At 46.7% G+C, this 19,343-nt stretch overlaps 1 protein-coding gene across 6 annotated transcripts in view; it reads right to left on the bottom strand.

Moving 5' to 3' along the window:
• Positions 1 to 19,343, bottom strand: part of GDPD5 (glycerophosphodiester phosphodiesterase domain containing 5) — a 177,930-nt gene that overhangs the window by 4,205 nt on the left and 154,382 nt on the right. For 5 of the 6 annotated variants that reach the window (XM_074860524.1, XM_074860527.1, XM_074860525.1 and 2 more), the window contains 5 exons: positions 17,068 to 17,218; positions 15,542 to 15,760; positions 12,941 to 13,098; positions 10,826 to 10,973; positions 6,636 to 6,718 (listed from right to left, as the gene is read on the bottom strand). In XM_074860524.1, the coding sequence (XP_074716625.1) occupies positions 6,636 to 6,718; positions 10,826 to 10,973; positions 12,941 to 13,098; positions 15,542 to 15,760; positions 17,068 to 17,218 (759 nt within the window). Of the gene's footprint in view, positions 1 to 3,682; positions 3,717 to 6,635; positions 6,719 to 10,825; positions 10,974 to 12,940; positions 13,099 to 15,541; positions 15,761 to 17,067; positions 17,219 to 19,343 lie in introns of those variants that run through there. The other variant, XM_074860530.1, reaches the window with a different exon arrangement.

Consider the following 19,343-nt stretch of genomic DNA (forward strand, 5'->3'; position numbering starts at 1 on the left):
ACAAGAGGGGGATATCAGGGGCTCGTCTCCCCAACCATGGGAGCATCCTCAATGCAAGTGACCACCAACAATGTGGAGACCAACACGTCCCAGAGACCCTCATGCCTTTGCTCCCTTGCTCCTACGCAACCCCGCACAGTAGGAGGACGTTCAGAGATGAGTATGTTATCTCAGAGGGGTACAGACATACAAGCAGGTCATCTTTAACCACCTTGAACATCCTAATTCCACTAATTTCACCAAGGACTGCAGAGGCCCCAAACCCCTCTCTATCACATCAGAGCTGCCCAAGGAGGTAAGGCTATTTTGACTCTTCGGGTTGGAAAGAGGGAACAGAACAAGAGACCAAGCCAAGTAAAGAAACCATAACCTTTTCCTTACTAAGTGACATGCTCACACTTGCGGGAGAATAGAGCTCAAAAGACAATTTAAGGTCTCAAACCTGAGACACAGCAGACACCAACATGAGCTGCTCTGCAGGAAAATACAAGCAGTCCTAATGCAGGTAGCTGTCACATACAGTGCCCTTAAATGGAATTTCTCCCAGTGCACTTCCCTCCCCAGATGCCAGGTCTTTACTTAAATGTTTCTACACAAACCCTCCACTTTATAAGCCTTGATGAAACAGTGCTTACCACAAGTTTCCACCACATAAACATGATGGGAACTGGCTCCACTTAAAATTAGCCAGACTTTTATTCTTATTACTGAATGTACGTTAATAAAATTACTGGTGGTAGTAATAACCAATAGCAGCAAGTTCAAGGGGGATTTTGCTTTTAAAGCTGTTTTTCAGCCTGAGAGCACCACTGTAGCAGACCCTCAGCTGCAGAGCTGCTAGCAATAGGGGTGAAAGGTGAGCTGTTGCCACAGTAGGGGAAAACAGGGCTTGGTGGCTCAAAGCAGCTGTACCCAAGATCCCATTGCAGAGGGATGCTGTTTAGGCCAGGCTTTCACAGCCCACACCCATCCGATGCATCCTACCTCCTGACCACAAAGGAAAGCTTTTGTAAATCCCACTCTCCCTGCCAGAGCAAAGGATGTTATAGAGGCTATTTAATGGGAAAGAGCAAGGATTCAGGGTTATTTATGGAGTTTCTGATCTTCTAGCACCATCTAGTGGTTTACCCACAGAAGAAAGGTGTTTTGGTGGTTGGTTTTTTTTTTAGGTGACAACTGCCTTCTCTTAAATTACTAACCCCCTCCCCAACCTCGGGGAGCAGAGGATTTGAGGAGCCCCACACATCTCCAGCCTGGGTCCACAGCATCAGCCTGACAAAGCAACATCCACAAAAGAGGTTCTGCAATTTTTCCAGGAAAACCTAGCTGGTGCTGATTTCACAGGGGTGCCCTTCCCAAATCCCAGCAGCTGACACCATGCCATCAGGCTCTGACCGGGGTATGGATGAAAGGGGTGCTCTGCTACAGAGAGAAGAGGGGGTGGGATGGCAACACAACACAACTCACAGACCCATGGACAGAAGTAACATAGAGGAGGCACAAGGAGGCAAAGACATTAAAGTATAAAAAATTTTAAAATAAAAAAAATATTTTTCTTCTATCATCATCTCAGATGAGCCACTCTGACTTGGAAAACCACCATTTTTACCCTTAGTGTCCCATGCAGACAGATCCCACTAAGGTCAATGTGGCTGCAAGTTCATAGAATCTCACAGGGTATGATCCTCCTTAAACTATAATCAGGACCAAAACGTATTTGTACAAGTCTTTTCTTTGCCCACAACATCAGGATTTTCAGCATCAGGCTGGGCTGTGTGGCCATAAGGCACAATGATCACTTACCCATAGGTCCTAGATGTCCCATGGAGGCCATGGGCTGTTTTGAGGCATAGACAGCCCAGCCTCAAAGGGGTGCAGGGACTAAGGCCTTTTCTCTTCCTGCCAAGAGGAACAAGCACTGCACTCTGTTCTCCACCCTCCCACGGCAGTTGTGGTCAGACCCCAGGCAATTAAATATGCATGAGTGGCTGATGACTCCTCTCACAGGGGTGCTTTGCTCTGATTGAACAAGCTAGGAGGGTCACCCCATTTTTCAGGGGTACTCTGAAACACTCTCTTAGAAGAGCCACCAGTACATTTAACCATGATGCAACTCCAATCAACACCATATGAAATACTCTCTGCTGTGCTCAATAGCCTTTGGGTCTCCAGAAAGCTTGTTTAATAGAAAATAGCACCTCTCCTACCCCCTTGGACTCTGTTGTGATCGACCACGTTTAGGACAGCAGCGTGCAAAAAGGCCAGACAGACAGCAGGTAGGTCTTGTTCTGGGAGGCTGGCGTCAAAGCAGACCAGACGGACACAGGGTGGGAACAGACTAAAAAATACTGGGACAACAACACAGAGACAGCATACACCATGTTAGGGCCACGACTGGGACCCTTGGTTTGGAGGGGAGATGCTAAATGACAGGGAAAGGGGATGGGAGAGGGGCAAATCAGGGAGAAAATGGGGTTCATTGGTACCGAGGTGATAAGATGGAGCGAGCAAAGAGCCAAGCCAGCTGCAACCAGAGTCCCCATCCTGCAACTGCTCTTGCCTAAAGCCTGCCCAACTCCTCCATGCCTGTCTCCTCCTTATCCATGAGCCAGGGAGCAAGGGGGAGGCACAACAGGGAAAACACCCAACCTCCCTGCACCCACAGAAGGGGTCAGCCTGGCCCCACAGCCAGATCCTGTTTAGGGGAGATGCCGCGAGGATGTAACGCCGCAAGTCCAAGGTACCTCGTGAAGCAGGTGATACTTGCAGGTGGCCAACCCCGACCCCCAAGGCAGTGGGTGGGCAGAGGGAGAGGGGCAGATAAGCACAGATAGGGAGTAGCCAAGTCCTCAGAAATACAACCCCATGGCACAGAGCAGAAGGAATGGACAAGGTAACATGTGAAGAGTTTGGTCCGAGTACGGGTGCAGCGAAGGCTTTACTGCAGGAAAGCGACAGCGCTTCCCTCCAAGGGGGAAGAGAATGACTGGTGAGAAAACAGCCAATACAAGGAGAAACCTGGGTTTACAATTGATGGCACTTCAAATCCAGCATCCCAGGCTTGTTCTTTTCCTGGGTGCAACTCTATCTATTTTCACATTGCATTTCCCATTTCACAGTGGTGTAACTGGGAAGAGACTCCTGAAGGATCCAAAGCTCCAAGTGCAGCAAGGGGTGAGCCAAACCTTTCCAGATATTGGCCTTATTAATTCCCAGGCCTAGAGAAGTGCTACTTTGTATAATTGAACAGGTTATATTACTTTCTTTAGCATTGGACAGTTTAGAAGAGGCTGGTCTCAAAAACATCTGGTAAATGCGAGAAGGAAGGGGATACTTCACATGGGATTATTTCCAAGGAGAAAGCATTACATCCACTGGGAATTTCCCAGTTATAACACACTGCAGGACCTCAGAATAGGGCTGTTTTAAAAGGCAATGATTTGGATCATTGTAACAAAAGGTTAGATTGCCTTCAAAACTTCCACCGGCTTCAGCATCAGGCTTCTGTGGTGCTCATGGCTATGGACTATACAATGTTCAGACCCTTATGGTCCCCCCTTGTGAAGCCAGATGTTTGAAAGCATCATAAAAAACTATGTCCTGCTCTGTCCATCTGCAGTGAAGCCATAGCAGAGAGGGAGAAAGAAAGAGAGAAAGGAAGGTTGAATGAAAGAGAAAGAGGAGGAAAGCACCAGAATTACCTGATCATGTGATAGCTGTGAGATGCCAGAATGCAGCAGAGAGAGAAAGAGGAGGAACATGCACAACAGTCAGAGCAGTAAGAAAATAAACAAGGCAAAGAGGCAAAAAAAGATCGGTTAGAAGTCATCACAGTTGGTATTTCCCCTCTGGAGAGGCTGCCACGATCCCGTCACCAGGGCTGAAGCAGAACAGCAGGAGCAAACCCTACCCGTGGCTACGGAGGAGAGACAAGCCATGCGTAGGAGAGAGGACGAGCACATCGAAGCGGTGGCTCTGTTCCCACCCACCTCCTCCTCCTTGCATGAAGGAAGCAGCTCTGTTTTGCCCCGAAAAGGACTTGAAAAAACAAAACAACAAAAACCCCCCCACAACACTGAAGGCCAAATGCCAACCCCCATTTCCTGGAGCTGAATCACATCAGCAGGTAGTAGTTAGGCAATTCTGCTCCAATTTGGTTTGGATATATCCTCCAATTCTTTCATGTGGTGGAGAAACTGGAACGGCAGGGAAATGGGTGCCTCCTGCACGAGGCTCTTGGAAGAGCAAGCCCTTTGCTGCAGAAAGTCCAACTTCTAGTACTAGAGTTTCTACTTCTCCCTTCCACTGACTTGAGGTTGAGTTGTGCCAAGGGAGACATCCAAAAGACAACATTTCACAGAATCCTTCAGGTTGGAAAAGACCCTTGGGATCACCGAGTCCAACCATCAGCTCTACTCTACAAAGTTCTCCCCTACCCCACATCCCCCACAGCTCATCCAAACCACCCTTAAACACATCCAGGGATGGTGACTCCACCCCCTCCCTGGGCAGCCTATTCCACTCTCTGACCATTCTTTCTGTGAAAAATTTTTTCCTCATGTCCAGTCTGAACCTCCCCTGTTGCAGTTTAAAGCCATTCCCTCTTGTTCTGTCACTAATTACCTGTGGCCCCGCCATGATACCCCCACATGGCCAGACCTCTCTGAGCAACTGCCTTTCTATGACAGGTCCAGAGGCTGGGCAGGGAGCTCAGTGCTCCAGACTGATGGACCCTGGGGAAAGCTGGTGGCAGTTCCCAGCTCTTCTCACCTGTATCACACACTGAGGGTGGAAGAGAAATCCTGCAATAACGCTTTCCTTCCTTACCCTGCTCCCTCTTGCCCCACTCCATCAAACCTCTTCCAAACTGGGAGAGTTTCAATCTGTGCAGAGAGGAAGAGTCCATCTATTTCAAAGTCCAGGTAGGTGCAACTTCCTCTCCAAGCATGCATCATTTCACTCTGCTCTGGGACCTATAGTTCCCATTCAGCAGGTTTAATCAGCTTAATTTCTTCAGCTGTGGTCTCCTGGGTCTGATTCAAGACAGCCTTCTAAAACTGCAGTCTTCTGCACCATCTCCCAAAGTCAAATATCTCATGAACTTGGCCTTCAAATTCTGATCTTTAGAGAGGTCAGTCCTTGCCTCCAGATTCCTCCCATGCATTTCTGTATCTGACAGGGACATCTCTTATTAAACCAACTGACAAATTTGAGGGAGTGTAAAAAGCTTCCAGATAACGCAGCCACAACACCTTTCTGGAAGAAAGGTTTAATAGGCCACAATTCAGATCACAAAACTGCTTAGAAGAAATTTAATCTCATCTCGGTCAGTGCTTTCATTAACTGTTGGGAAAACTAATATGAGAGGAGAGTTTTGAATCTGCTGCTCACTCCATTATGCCATGCTGGAATTAGGAACCTGCTGGGCACAGGTTTACCAGTGTGGGACTGTGCAAGTCATGAACTTAGACACAATTATAAACACGTGGCCTGAAGTCAAATCCATAGCAAGTGATAGCAGGAGCAATAGCCTACTGTGACATGGTAAAAATACCTGGGTAATTACCCACCCAGATCATGCAAGCAGATGATCTGGGACAACGCAACAGCAAAATCACTAGTTCATGAGGCTGAAGCAAATTAAATTGCTGCTCCTAACGCAAAGGCACTTTAGATATCAAGAAGGAAAGCACAGGTCCCTTGATGTCTCTAGGACAGTTGTTGTGCATGCCAAAGCAGATGAGATTATAGAGTCAGGGGAAGAGTAGATGCAATTTCAGAACGAGATATTTTCCCAGGAGAGGGTTGCTGCTGCTTCCTGGAGGGAGCACACATCTCTGAGCTCACGCTTCTTCCCCAGAGAGGGTAATTACACTGTCACTACTGACAGCTAAAATGCCTCCCAGGAGAAAAGACATCACCAGGAAGACACCGTGGTTTCCTCCAGTATAATCAAGAGGAGGGTAGCTTGGCCAGCTCTGCCATTAGGAAGATGATTTACCTCCTCCTGATTTATCAGTGTCTCAACTTGCTCTGCTCCTAGGTTTTATGCTCCACATTTGTGTTCAGGGACCCTGGCTAACAGAGAGGCTTCTGCAGTGCCCTCATCAAATTCTTGCTCTCCCTTTTCTTTGGAAAATGGAGAGATTTGTGCATCAAACTAAGCAACTGATTTGATTCACTACATCATAATATTCCTATTTCTTCACCCAAACAGGCACAAACCGATTTAAGAAAACTGCAACATGTTCTTTTTGAAGTCTATAATGGCGGAATCTCAAAACATCTCCTCTTCTTCATTTAAAGTGTTTTAATCTCTTTCTGAATGTCCATTTCCTTAAAGCATTTACAGTTTCTCTCCCACACGCATTTATGAACAGAGTCAACGCATCTATCGCTACTATTTTGAGATATCTCATTCTTTAAAAGTAGTGACTACATCCAATCCAACGTCTCATCTCAGAAGCGGAATTATTGTTTGCAGTCTTCGTAGGGATTTTTAACAAACAGTTTCCCTGCTGTTGTAATCCAAGTGCCTGAGGAACACGGTGCTCCTCTCCTATCTCCACCCCACGCTCTGAACAAAAACACACGCCACAAATACATGAGAGTCAAGCTGTAACAATACTACTTACTTCTGGAATATAAAAACTCCTACAATTATGATAAATGAAATGAGATCAGACGTGATCCAGATTAGGTGGTACTCGTCTGGAGGCTGGAAGACAAAAAACAGAAGCAGACTTTAAACCTTCTGGTTTGTACAATCACAGAGAGACCACACATTGCTAAGTTACCACCAGGGCAGAAAGAAAAGCACAGAGCTGTAGGGGTTGCATATAAATCACAACGTTTATGACATTTCTAATGCTAGCCTGTCACCCAAAAGTGACATTATCAGGAAAAACTGCAAACAGGAACAATTTTAAACTCTCCCTCCTTTCGTGTGCTGACATTTACTCAGAGCTCTGTGGGCTGAAAGTTTCCCATCTCAGCTGTACCTCAAGATGAGGGCAAGATGCTGTTTGGAAATCCAAGTCCATGGAAGAACACAGAAATAAATCCACATTGCACATGAGACACACAGGGTCCATTCTGAGTGCTAATGTTAGCTGTTCTGCACAGTCCCTGTGTTATAAACATATACTTCTTGATTTCTGTCCTTTAAGGCACCAGTAGCCCTGGCTCTATTTGCCAGTTTGAGTGGCTGTGGTCATCGCACCAGGTAAACCCAGCTGAACCCATTGTCTGAACCCAGCACAGAAGCACACTACTTCACACTGATTTTTGTGCAGCCCAGGGAAGAGCAGCCCAGGTGGTCAAGGAGGCCAATGGCATCCTGGCCTGTATCAGAAATAGCGTGGCCAGCAGGGACAGGGAAGTGATCTTGCCCCTGTACTCGGCACTGGTAAGGCCGCACCTTGGTTACTGTGTTCAGTTTTGGGCCCCTCACTACAAAAAGGCCATTGAATGACTCGAGCGTGTCCAGAGAAGGGCAACGGAGCTGGTGCAGGGTCTGGAGCACAGGTGTGATGGGGAGCGGCTGAGGGAACTGGGGGGGTTTAGTTTGGAGAAGAGGAGGCTGAGGGGGGAACTCATTGCCCTCTACAACTACCTGAAAGGAGGTTACAGAGAGCTGGGTATGAGTCTCTTTAACCAAGTAATGAGTGATAAGACAAGAGGGAGTGGCCTCAAGTTGCGCCAGGGAAGGTTCAGACTGGATATTAGGAAGTATTTCTTTACAGAACGGGTTGTTAGGTGTTGGAATGGGCTGCCCAGGGAGGTGGTGGAGTCCCCATCCCTGGAGGTGTTTAAGAGTCGGGTCAACATAGCGCTGAGGGATCTGGTGGAGTTGGAAACTGCCAATGCTAGGTTAACAGTTGGACTAGATGATCTTCAAGGTCCTTTCCAACCTAGATGATTCTGTGATAGTAAAGATAAGAAAGTGATGATAATAACAATAATCTACTCCTGATAATGCTCAGAAGGCACCTACCAAGGACAGCCATGAGTGATGCTAACGAGTTTCTCCTATCCCAAACCTGGACTAGTCCCAGCTAGGAAAAGGTGCCGATTCATACCACACAGATCCATCACAACCATCAACACCATCGTTGATGCACACAAATAATATTTCATTAGAGAAATAGAATACACAGTGCATAAAGATGAGTTCATGCAATGTAGCGTGACATGGATAAAACCAGTTGGGAGCCATCAACTCTGCTACCTCTGTCTCCCAGCAGAGAACAACTTGTTCTTCTGTTCAGTCTCAATTTTCTGTCTCAATTTATCTTGTGAAAGTGCAACACAGATTTAGGAGGGCAATGCTTTACTTAGCCAGTGCTTCTGATGTAGGTTTAATCCTTGTATTTTCCAGCTTCATTACAGAAGGGTGACATTAAATGTAACATTTGCTGCATCTATTAAGACGAACAGACACAAAATTCGCATTTCCTTGGCAGGAGAGTGCCATTGTAACTATTTTGAATGAAAACTCAGAGTCTTCCAAGCTAGAACAAAGTCCACACATCTAAATTTTTAATTTAAGCAACTGTTGGTATTTCACAACTGAAGGATCCAAATAACAGGTTTTCCTGGGGGGAAAAATTTGTATTTCCTACAATATACCCCAAGCAACAGGTAGACACAGCTTTCTGGGCGAACTAGCATCTGATTACAGTTTGGGGTTTTTTTTTTGTTGTTGTTTTTTTGTTTGTTTGTTTGTTTGGTTTTTTTTAAGTCCTGCAGAAAGCTCAAAGCTAGAAGTTTTTGGTACCAAACCAAGATTTTATAAGTGACAAAAATGGAATTTCAAGGTGATCAAAGGGGAAAAACTGGATTTTTTCCAAAGACATCCACCCCACGCACATCATTATTAGGAGTGCCCAGTGAGCAGGTGTCCCCTCAGCTCTGCAGAGGGTCAGCAAACATCTATTGCAGAGACAACTTGTTATCCTGCTCCATCTGCACCAAGACCTGCTCAGGTATTTGCTGTATTTCACCTGCAATTCCTCTTTTTTACACAAGGTAGTTTCAGTGCGATTAGTTTGGGGTTTTTTTTATAAAATTTACTCAATATAAGTCCTACTCTTGAAATCCTCACATTTGCAGCCCATCAAACCCTTCATCAATTCAGTGCAACTGGGCAGAGAGCATCTCAAACTCTGGCTCTGAGGGAGACTTCCAAAAATGCAGAAAGAAGTCCCACGCTGGGCTCCTGCTTTAAAGACATCAAGTTAGGGGCTGAACCCCAGCTCAAGCTTTTCAAAGCCCTCCTCTATGCTGTGTCTGATGACCTCTCTTCTTACCAGCAGCTTTTTAAGAGTAGAGTGGAGACTGTCACTTTTTCTTCTCCCCTCCCCCCCCCTTTTATTTAACTGAAACACAAACATATTTTTGCAATTACAAATGGTCCCTGGGTGAATGAAGCAGAACAGATTTGTACCGTTCAGCTGGCGATAAAGCCCAGTGAAACCCCCAAGGGCACTGGGCAGCCAGAGCCTGGCTCCCAAGCCATTCCCCATGTGGTAGAGGGGGCTCAGATGGCAAAACTGGCTAGATTACATCACCCAGGCACTTCAATATGCAGAAAAAAAGGGATTTTTATGCTGTCAGTGATATAAGAATGTGCACTCGCTGCAGAGGGCTGAGTTGGAAATCCAGCAGGTGGGAGAGCCCTTGGAGGAAAGCTCCAAGTATCAGCAAAGAGGCTTTTGGAGCTAAAGCTGCCAGTGACGTGCACACAACTCCTGCCAGCTGTAGAGGAGGACAGATGTTTGCAGCAGCACATTTCGAACAATAATAATCTCTTCTGCCAACAGATTCAGTCTTTATAAAACCATTTCCAATTCTCCAGCTTTATCACACACCAGTATGAATTTGTGTAGTCAGATATAAGCAGTAAGTTAAGCTAAGGCTAAGGACATGGTGCATAGATCTTCATCCACCTAAGGCAGTAGTCTTGAGGTCCCACCTCCAAGCTAAAGATGCAGATAACTTATTAACGTTAAATTCTCCTCGTGCTCATCTCATTCTCCCCTTTCCCAAGGAGATCTGCCAGAGTAGCAGGTAAAACAGCTGCCCAGTCCTACCCCCAACAGGATCTGTGATGAGAAAACAGCCCCTCCACCACATGCACTTACACCACTGCAGCTGAGCTCTTGTTCTGGGCATTCTTTGATACAACTATTTCATAGTTTTCCTTCCAGTCCAACATGAATATTTATGTTTGGTTCAGAGACCTAAAGTGCTAGGGGAGTTTTCAGAGTTTACTGGCTACATAATAGGTAAGGGGGCTACCTTTGGTCTCTGGTTGTTCCTTGCCCAGCAGTGGGGTAGTCAGAGATAGAACTTGTCTTCATTTGGTATTAAAACCACACTAAAGTTAGGCAAAAAGCTAGTTTTGCAGCTTGGCTAAAACACAGAAGCCAGGTTTGCTGGTTCACCTGTGTATCTGCTTCTCCTGCAACTCAACAGCTGCTCGGCAGGTCTGGAAAGGTTTTTTTTCCATTAGAGAAAAATAGAAAAATCATATGGATTAAATGGGGCATGCAACACAATGTCCACAGCTCCCAAATCCTGTATGGGGAGAGAGGCGGCTGTCTGAAGGAAGAGATTGTGCAAGAGGAGCATTGTTCTGTTGCCATCTCAGGCATACAGAGGGAGAAAACTCTCAAGCCCAATAGCACATTGAATCCAACCAAACCTTCCTGGAGAAAGCCACTAGACATATGGCTGCTGTGGTCAAGAGCCACCTCTCCTCTCCTCCACCACAACCCCTCCCTTCCAGGGTTCACAGCACCTTCCCAGGCATCGTGCTTACCATTAGCCAGATGGGAAAAGGCACCTTGCGAAGGACGTGGGAGCTGTCAGAGGTGACCGACTGGACGCCGGCGCACCACAGGATGGAGTATAGCCAGGGCTCGTTCACAGTGTAGAGATTCACACTCAGGTTTGCCATGGCGTAGTCCCTGCCAGGAGACAGACAGAGTGAGATGTGAGTCCCCCAGCAAACATCTGACCCCTAACTCCAAGAGGAGAGCTCTTGCCATCAGCCACCACTGTAATCAAAGCTAGATCTATTGGGTCTGAACTGCATAAAATAGTTTATTTTTAACAGGGCACAGTCACTTTCTAAGTAGCCCAAGGGCATTGCAATCAAATGGTTTGAACTTGAAAGCTTTCTCTGCCTCTTCAAAGCTGTCTGACCCAGGCCACATGCCATCTCAGATACTTCCTCACAAATGATGGGCACGTCATGTTTTTCTAAGCACCACCTCTCATCATGCTGATGCAAAATTAACATTGGGCTCAGATGCCTGTAACGCTTCATAGGCAATTTACTTAATTAAAAACCGGTAAGACTCATTTCCAACAGCAGTTCCTACAACTCCCACGCCCTTCTTTTGGGGAGTCGCAGAGTTACAGCTTCCAGTCTCCTGAGGTCATTTTCCAAGAAGCTAAAACTACAAGCTGGGGTACAGGAGCTGTCGGCAGCAAACCAAGCACTGATAGTGGACTCCCTGTACCCATCCAATTTGCATAAATTGCTGTTTCCTTATCTACAAAGGAGAACCATCACTAATCTCCCTCACACGGGCAGAATAATCCTTGCAATTCCATATCAGCAAAGCACTTTGAGGTGGTAGGCCACTGCACAAGATGTGGATATCTCAAAGCTCACAACATGATCAAGCTGCTCCAAAGGGGAAGGGATTCTCAAGGGCAGAGGTGGTTGCAGCAATGTTAACTCCAGATGCTGATTTTTGAGGGGACTCTGTTATACCAGGGCTTTTTGAGCCTGTTCTGGTTTGTGCTGCAGGACAAATGTAGCAACATTTGACTGGGCACCACAAGGTCTTCAGGGTTCAAGAAACACTCAGGTGGGAGGTCTGATTTTGGAGACAGGTGAGGTGGGATTGATGAGAGATTGGGGCTGAAGAGCTGGGGTAGATGAGAGAGTTGGCATACAGTCCTCTCCATGAGATAGCTCAAATAAGTAAGGGAAAACCAGACAGGAGTTTTCCAACAGGTAAAGCACAGGCTTGGTTTAAAGGGCGAGCAGCTAGACTGATTGCTGTCAGCCATGGAGAGACACCACTAGATTACATTAAATAAGACCACATTCTCAAACAGCTACGGGCTTCAGCTCTTCCCTCCTCCCAGGCCAAATGAACAGCCAGACAAATCCTTTGAAGATACTTTTCTTCTACAAACCCTTCTCAAATATTTCTTTAGGGAAAAAATTCAAACTCTAAAAAATAGAAAAGCTCTACTAGAGACATCCCACCCTTTCTGAGAAGGGGGCAAAACTGGGAGCTAACACTGCACGGTTCAAATACAGGCTCAAGCAGGAGAGGAACCCCACGCTGTGCCAATCTCACTTAAGAGGAGACCTGACCAGTCTAAATAACTGTCAAAGGACAGTAATAAAACAGGTAAATTCTCTCTGCAAAGATAAATTTCTGAAAGCATATCCAGACTTTGGACTAATCAAAATTCTGTGGTAGCAACTCTGGAGCAGAGGAACAGAAGCAAAGGCCAGCTGCTAATGAGGATGAAACAACGCCTGGAGGTACTTGGTGTGAAAAGCCTTCACTTTTTCCCAGAGCTGACAGTGTAATAAGAATCAGACAATTCATATATTTGTATTTCAAAAAGGATCATCATATACTGAATTAGCACGTAGAGTTATCAGTCAGCTGTGCACTCCTGGGAACAGCCCGGATTCCAGGTGATGGATAGGAACAAGTTTGCACAGCTCAAGCTTTCAAGAGCGAGTCCATCAGTAAAGGTACCTCTGTGCAGATAAGATGGCCCGGGATGAAAAGATGCTGCTAGGCCAGGGATGAACACAGGGCACAAGGATGCACAGAGCTGTGAACATGCACCGTGGAGCACACGGGCTATCAAACAGTGTCCAAAGGGACAACCGTACCTGACATCCTCGTTTGTGACCTTGGTGTAACGCAGGTTGAGCTTCACGATGCCCTTTTCCCTCAAGTGCTCTGCGTCCATCTTGAGGCCAGAAGTCTGCTGGAAACCTGGCGCAATCTGCCTGACCAGCTGCCTCTCCGTGTCCGGCAGCCACATTACCTGTGGAGGGAGGGAGACAGAGGACAGCTACAGCAAAGATGGTTCACAAAGATGGTGACACGAGGCAGTTTTTCAGACAGCCAGTTTACAGCAAGCCAGAAGCAAAATCACGAGAGACTACCTTGTTTGTCATACAAATTGTCTAGGAGACACTTACAGCCTCCCACATCTTTTATGAAATGCATTTCAGGATTATCCTCAAGCCCAAAGGACTGTAAGGCACAAAATGTTCGAGGTGAAAAGGGTTGAGATACAAAGGGATCAGGCCAAGGGCTCATGAGAAGAGCCATGGTGTATCCTTGAAAACCTGTCTTCCCTGCCCGGTCCAGGGCACAGAGAGAACTAAGGACATGAGGCTAAAATTGGCAGTGCAGACAGGATGCACAGGAGAAGCCTCTCGTGATCCCATGGCTAAGACTAGTTTTATTCACCCTCTTTTATCAGGGCTGCATCTACTCCGGCCCAGGGCAAGGATTTTCTTAAGTTCATACCATGCTTTGAAAACATGTCAAATTAATTACTGTTAACATGCTCAGCTGCTAGATGTAAAGTGGATGCAGAAATCAAGCTGGGCAGTTTTTCAGCAGAGGCTGGCCCCAACCAGATGATCTCAGCAGCATCACTGAGCATCGCATTGCTTTAACCCATGTTTAATAACTCAGTGACACTCATCTACCAAACCATCACAGCAGCACAGATTCAGCCATATGTATTTTCAATAGGGAACCATAAAAACTGGGTGAGAAATATCACTTCACAACCCCACATCTATGTTTCAGCTATTTTTCCTCCTGCTTTCCATTCCAATATCCAAGGAGAAGACAGCATGGTCCTCCCTTGGATCTAACCAAGCTGGCAGAGGCTTGTGGATAACACTGTCACTGCAGCCACATAGTGAATTGGGTGGCAGTGTCAGTCATTAGAAGCACAGATGGAAGTTAAAAATAGCTCCATTCCCTCCTGGGCCCATCACTGCACAAGTCAGTGCTGAACTTGTCTGCACATGCAGATGCACCTAATTGGTACAGACAAAATATCTGAGCTGTGAGCAATGTAGTCATTCCACTTGCCAGCCTCACCATGCTATTTTCAACCAGTCCATATTCAAGGGAGAGCACAGGGCAAGTGAAAGAACCAGATTTCCTTCCCAAGCTAGGTGAAGGAGAGTAGTTTTCCTAGGGACACCCTTGTGCCTTTCTGACACATGGGAAGTGGTGCTCTCCCTCCAGAATAAATCATTGCATCACAGGGAGCTCCTGGTGGGCTGGGTGAAGATCTATATACCCTGTGGTCAGAGAAGACACAGCTGACAAGGCTGGCTGGACTCTGCATGCAACCACTCAGAGCTGGAAATCAAAATGTTTGGCATAACCCAGCAAGGACAATTCTGGGGCAGAAATGAAAGTCTGGAAGAGATCTCTGCAGGTACATAGACCTCCTTTTGCTGAAAACCGCTCAGATCCAGGACATCTGTTTCTCCTTGAAGCAGAAGCTGACTCTAGGTGGAAATAGTTGCTCAGCCCAGGGAGGACTATTTAAAACTGAGGAGTCAGAGGAGAGGAAGGCCTCACTGCTGCTTGCAACCAGCATCCAGGTCTCAGCCTCTTCTCTCATGTCTGAGGCTCTTATCGAATCGCTCAGTGGGAAGGGACCTCAGGAGATCTCTACTCCAACACAAACCAACCCCAGCACTGATTTCAGATCAGGTTGTTCAGGGCTTTGTCTAGCTGGGCTTTGAAAATCTCCAAGGATGGAGATCCCTCAGTTTTCCAGGTCCCTCTCAACACCTACCTGCCCTTGCAGAGAAAACTGGTTTCCTTATATCCAGCAGGTACCTCTCCTGCTTCAGTTTATGACCGCTGCCTCCCAGCCTCCTGACATGCAGCTCAGTGAAGAGTCTCAGTCCAACTTCTCAACAACCTCCTCGCCAGTACTGGGGAGACCTAATAGCAGCTCTCCAAAGTCTTTTCTTTTCCAGGATGAAAAAACTCAGTTCTCTCAGCCCCTCTTCCTATGTTCAACCCCCTGACCAGTTTGGTGGCCTTCAGGACTTGCCCCAGTTTATCAACATCTGTCTTGTACTGGTCAGTACAGTGATTGCTGAGTAAGGGAAAAAGAAACAATCACTTCCCTCCATCTACTAGCTCTACTACCATTTGTATAGCCCAAGAGGCTGTCAAGCCTCCTTACTGCCAGGGCACACTGCTACATCAGCAGTCACCTTGGGTGGCTTTCAGAGGTCCATGCTAAGCCCAGCCTCTGGGACGACCAGCCTGGAGGAACAGTCCTCCCCAGCATGACCTCCTGGCACAGGGTGGCATTTGAAATCAATTGTCCAGAATGGATCACTCAAGGACTGATGTCCAAATAGAGGCACTCAAAGATTCAGGGAAACCCATTAGGGGGGCAATTTTGGAAATGTCACCAACCCCACAGAACTCACAGCCTGTTGCTGAATTCCCGATGCCAGGATGGTTTCCAGGGTGATGTTGATGTAAGTGCTATAGTAGGGATGAGCTGATGGCAGGTCCTGGAAGTTCAGGATGAGCGATACATTGTCCTCGATCACCTCTAGCATATCTGCCAGCTTGCAGACTGACTGGTTGGCAGCTTCCAAGTAGTCAGACCTTGAGAGAGACCCAGCCGTCCAGAAAGGGTCATTCTGAAAGCAAAGCAGATCCCAATATTACTGCCACAAAGTCCAGATGCCCCCAGTACAGGTGAAGACCCTTTTCTATCTCACCTTGGCAGCAGTGGGACACACTGACAGCTGCTCTTGAGGACCATCTGGCAGCTTGCTGAAGTGTTTCTCTGTGCCTCAGTTTCCCTACCCAAGGGGAGGTCACAGATCCTTATTAAAAGCAAAGTGTGTTGGACAGGTCACCCCATTTTCAGAGGAAGAGCAGAGCTACAGGGCAGTAATGTAATTTTCCAAGGTAGAAAGCTAAAAATGTACCTTCTCATGCTATGTACACAATCACCAGGGATTCTCTTCAGGATCCAAAAATAAAAAGGACCAGTTGTTATCTAACTAAGAGTGATCAGAGAGGCTGTTAGAAGAGAAGGGCTTCTGACTTCAGGAACGACTGCTTCAAAATATATCCTAAAAAGCAGCCTTCCAGATGCTACCTTGGCCCTTCTCATCCAACAAACAGCAGTTTCCTTGCATTCCCTCTCCCAGAATCACCTCTGCAAGCCAAGCCAGCTTCTGTGCAGCTGTAATACACAGGCATCCTCATCCCACCTTCAGACCAGCTCAGAACAGCAGTGAAGCTATGGTGGTTTCAGGCTTCCACCAAGCAAGCACCCAGGGAACTCCAAGCCAGCATATGAAACCGGTACCTGAGCTCTCATCACTGCAGCAATGCCTCAGCAAGCCACGTTCAAGTTTGCATGAGTGTGCCAGAGTGCTGCAAGCCCTCCTTTCCTTCCAGACCACAGCTAATGCTCTCCAAGAAGGTTATGGCTGCTGGCCAGAGAGTAGCTTGGCAAAAAGAAATCCCACCTGCAACCTGGCTGAATGCCAAAGGATGTGTCAAGCCCATCCCACAGCAATTCCTCACCCTCCCAGACAAGGCTGAATTTCTTGCTTTTTCTTTGTAAAGAAAACTGTCTCCAAAAGTAAATTAAAGAAAAAGGAATGGCATATGAGACACTGTCTTTTCTGTTCTCTTTATAATCACGTTCCTCCTCCTGGAGGTCTTGAGGTTCTTTGTGGTGTCAGCCAGGCATTAAAGCCTCTTCTTCCAGGTGGTAGAAGAGGTGCAGAAAGACAACATGTCCTTTAGACCAAGTCTAAGTTTAGTACAGGACAGACCTAAACGTGGTTCATGGACACTTGGTCGAGCTGCACTTCAAACCACTCCACTGAGGAGATGGATCTACACTTCTTCACTTTAAGGAGGGTTTAGGCATGAGCTTTCATCCCAAGGCCATGGCTCCAGGACCCCTCTCCGTGGCTGTACCCACCTTTAGGAACCACTCTCCAGCATTGAGCTTTTCCAGGTCAGTCCAGTTGAACATGGAGGAGTGCTCGTAGGCCCGCTCTGGAAACACTTCCTCCACATTTGTTGTTCTCCTGAGTGTCTTGTCATGCATCAGAAATGGCACTCCATCATAGCTGCAAAGACAGTTGGAGACCCCATTACAGGTGGAGGGGCACAACCACATAGACAGTACTAGACAAACACCCATTCCCACTCCAGCCTCTCTCACAACTTCGCATCAACATCATTGTGAAGATCTTGACCAGCTTAACACACCCCCAGCATCCCCAAGACCAGCTGAAACGAGATGCACCCAGAGTAAAAAGTCTTAGATACCTGCTAGATGTTTTCAGTCATTCAAATGCTAACATAACCCTATCCATCCATCCCTCCTCCCCACTACCCCCTCAAACATGTCACATGCCAAACTCGTATAGCTTGGACAAGAACACCCACCCTGAATGCTCACGCTAACCAAAGCCTTCAGCAATGTCTGTACCTCCCTATAACAGCAGAGGTTTTCCATACCCTGTATCCAGAAACACACACACAAGCTATTCTCAAATTCTTAATAGCAGATGATGAGTAAGATTTTCAAAGGCTCCCAGACTGTATGAGAAGTTAATGTTCACAGGCTTTCAGCAAGATGCAAGGGTTCCAAGCTACGAAAATTGCTCTGAAATTGCCTTTTCCAATTGAAAATTCGTTTCAGGAAAGATCCATGCTCGCATGAGTTAAGTTCATGCATCTTAAAGAAAATCTGCCCCTCAGATGAAACTAAATAGACAAATGCATACACTGTGGTTCTTAAGTCACCTAGATATTACAGAACAATGGTTCTGGGAAACCTAAAAAGCTCTTCAAACTTTCTTCCACCCAATTTTCTGTGACTGGATCAGTGGTAACACTACGCAGGGCAGTGATGGTTTTTATCCAGGGCAGGGGGACAGTTGTCTGCACTCAGAAATCAAGATAAACCCAGGGCAGCCAGATGGATTACGATGACATTTTTGAAAGCAAGGAGCCCATCTTCATAATAGGAGACTCATAAAGTCAGGAAAGAAGATGGGGTTAAAATACAAAATCCCTTTGAATTAGGAGGCAACCCAGAGCGCTCACCTCCAGAGCTAGAGGGAAAACAAAAAACAATTTTAGATGATGGAGCAAACGCTGCCTCAGCTTTACCACTGCCTGTAGAAGTCCCTTATCACAAAGGTCACTGGCATCTTTATTTGCTATTTCTAGCATGTGCTGTGCCAACTACTTCCCCCCCAACCCAAAGCAATGCACTGACACAGCAATACCATGCTCAGCAGCACACCACGCTGCTGCAGTTAGAAGGGTTTTTAATAAATACAGTTTATTAAAAAAAAATAAAATGAAAGATGCTAAGCAACTGCAGAATTAAATGTGTGGAGTGTTTAAGGGAGATAGGAGCTCAAGTCTTAACATCTCATAGCAGACCATCATCAGATACTGCTAAGCCTTAACCACAGTTCAGAAATCCTATGGGGCACTGAACATTCACTCTCTCCTTTCTAATCCTTCCCCTTACAGAGTCACTCAGCACTACCCAAGGCTAACCACAACGTATTAACAGGCACAGGTCTGAAAAATAATTCAGAACTTTAGAAGAAGAGATGTGGGAGGAGGTAGAAGATGAGAGGGGGACACGCAGCAATACCATGCTCCTGCTGCTGGAAGCAAAGTTGGTTTTATAACCAGCACTGGCTTTATAACCAGGCCCACACAGTTTGGGGTGTGTAATGGGTAGGGAGAAGGATGCGATGGGCCTGAGTATGTCCAAGCAGCCCACCCATGGCTGATATGTGCCTAGAAGAACATGGAAACATCCCAGGAGGGATGTCCTGAGGACATCCCAGGTGAAGTGGACCCATTCAGCCACAGGCACAAAGAGCATCTTTCAAAGGGATAAGGGCAGCAATGGGTGTTGTGCTGCAAACCCTTCCCAAAGTTACTGCCAGCTGTTCTGAAAGCTCACTTTTTGGTCTGAAGGTCACTGGAGTCCTCTTTTTATAAAGACGCTTGGGTCTCCTAGAGAGGGCCTCAGATAACTGGGCTATCAGGGGCATTGTTTAAGCTATGGATGCTTGGAGTGCTCCTCTGAGATGCCTGATGGGTGGCAACAGGGAAAGCTCTTGGAGCTTTTCTACTTCTCTGCCTCCCAAAAGTCCACCTTTCTCCTTGGCCAGTGCTAACAGAAGCAACTGATTCAGCCACATGAGCCAAGTTCTCATC

The sequence above is a fragment of the Strix uralensis genome, chromosome 2, assembly GCF_047716275.1.
Source record: "Strix uralensis isolate ZFMK-TIS-50842 chromosome 2, bStrUra1, whole genome shotgun sequence".
NCBI classification, from domain to species: domain Eukaryota; kingdom Metazoa; phylum Chordata; class Aves; order Strigiformes; family Strigidae; genus Strix; species Strix uralensis.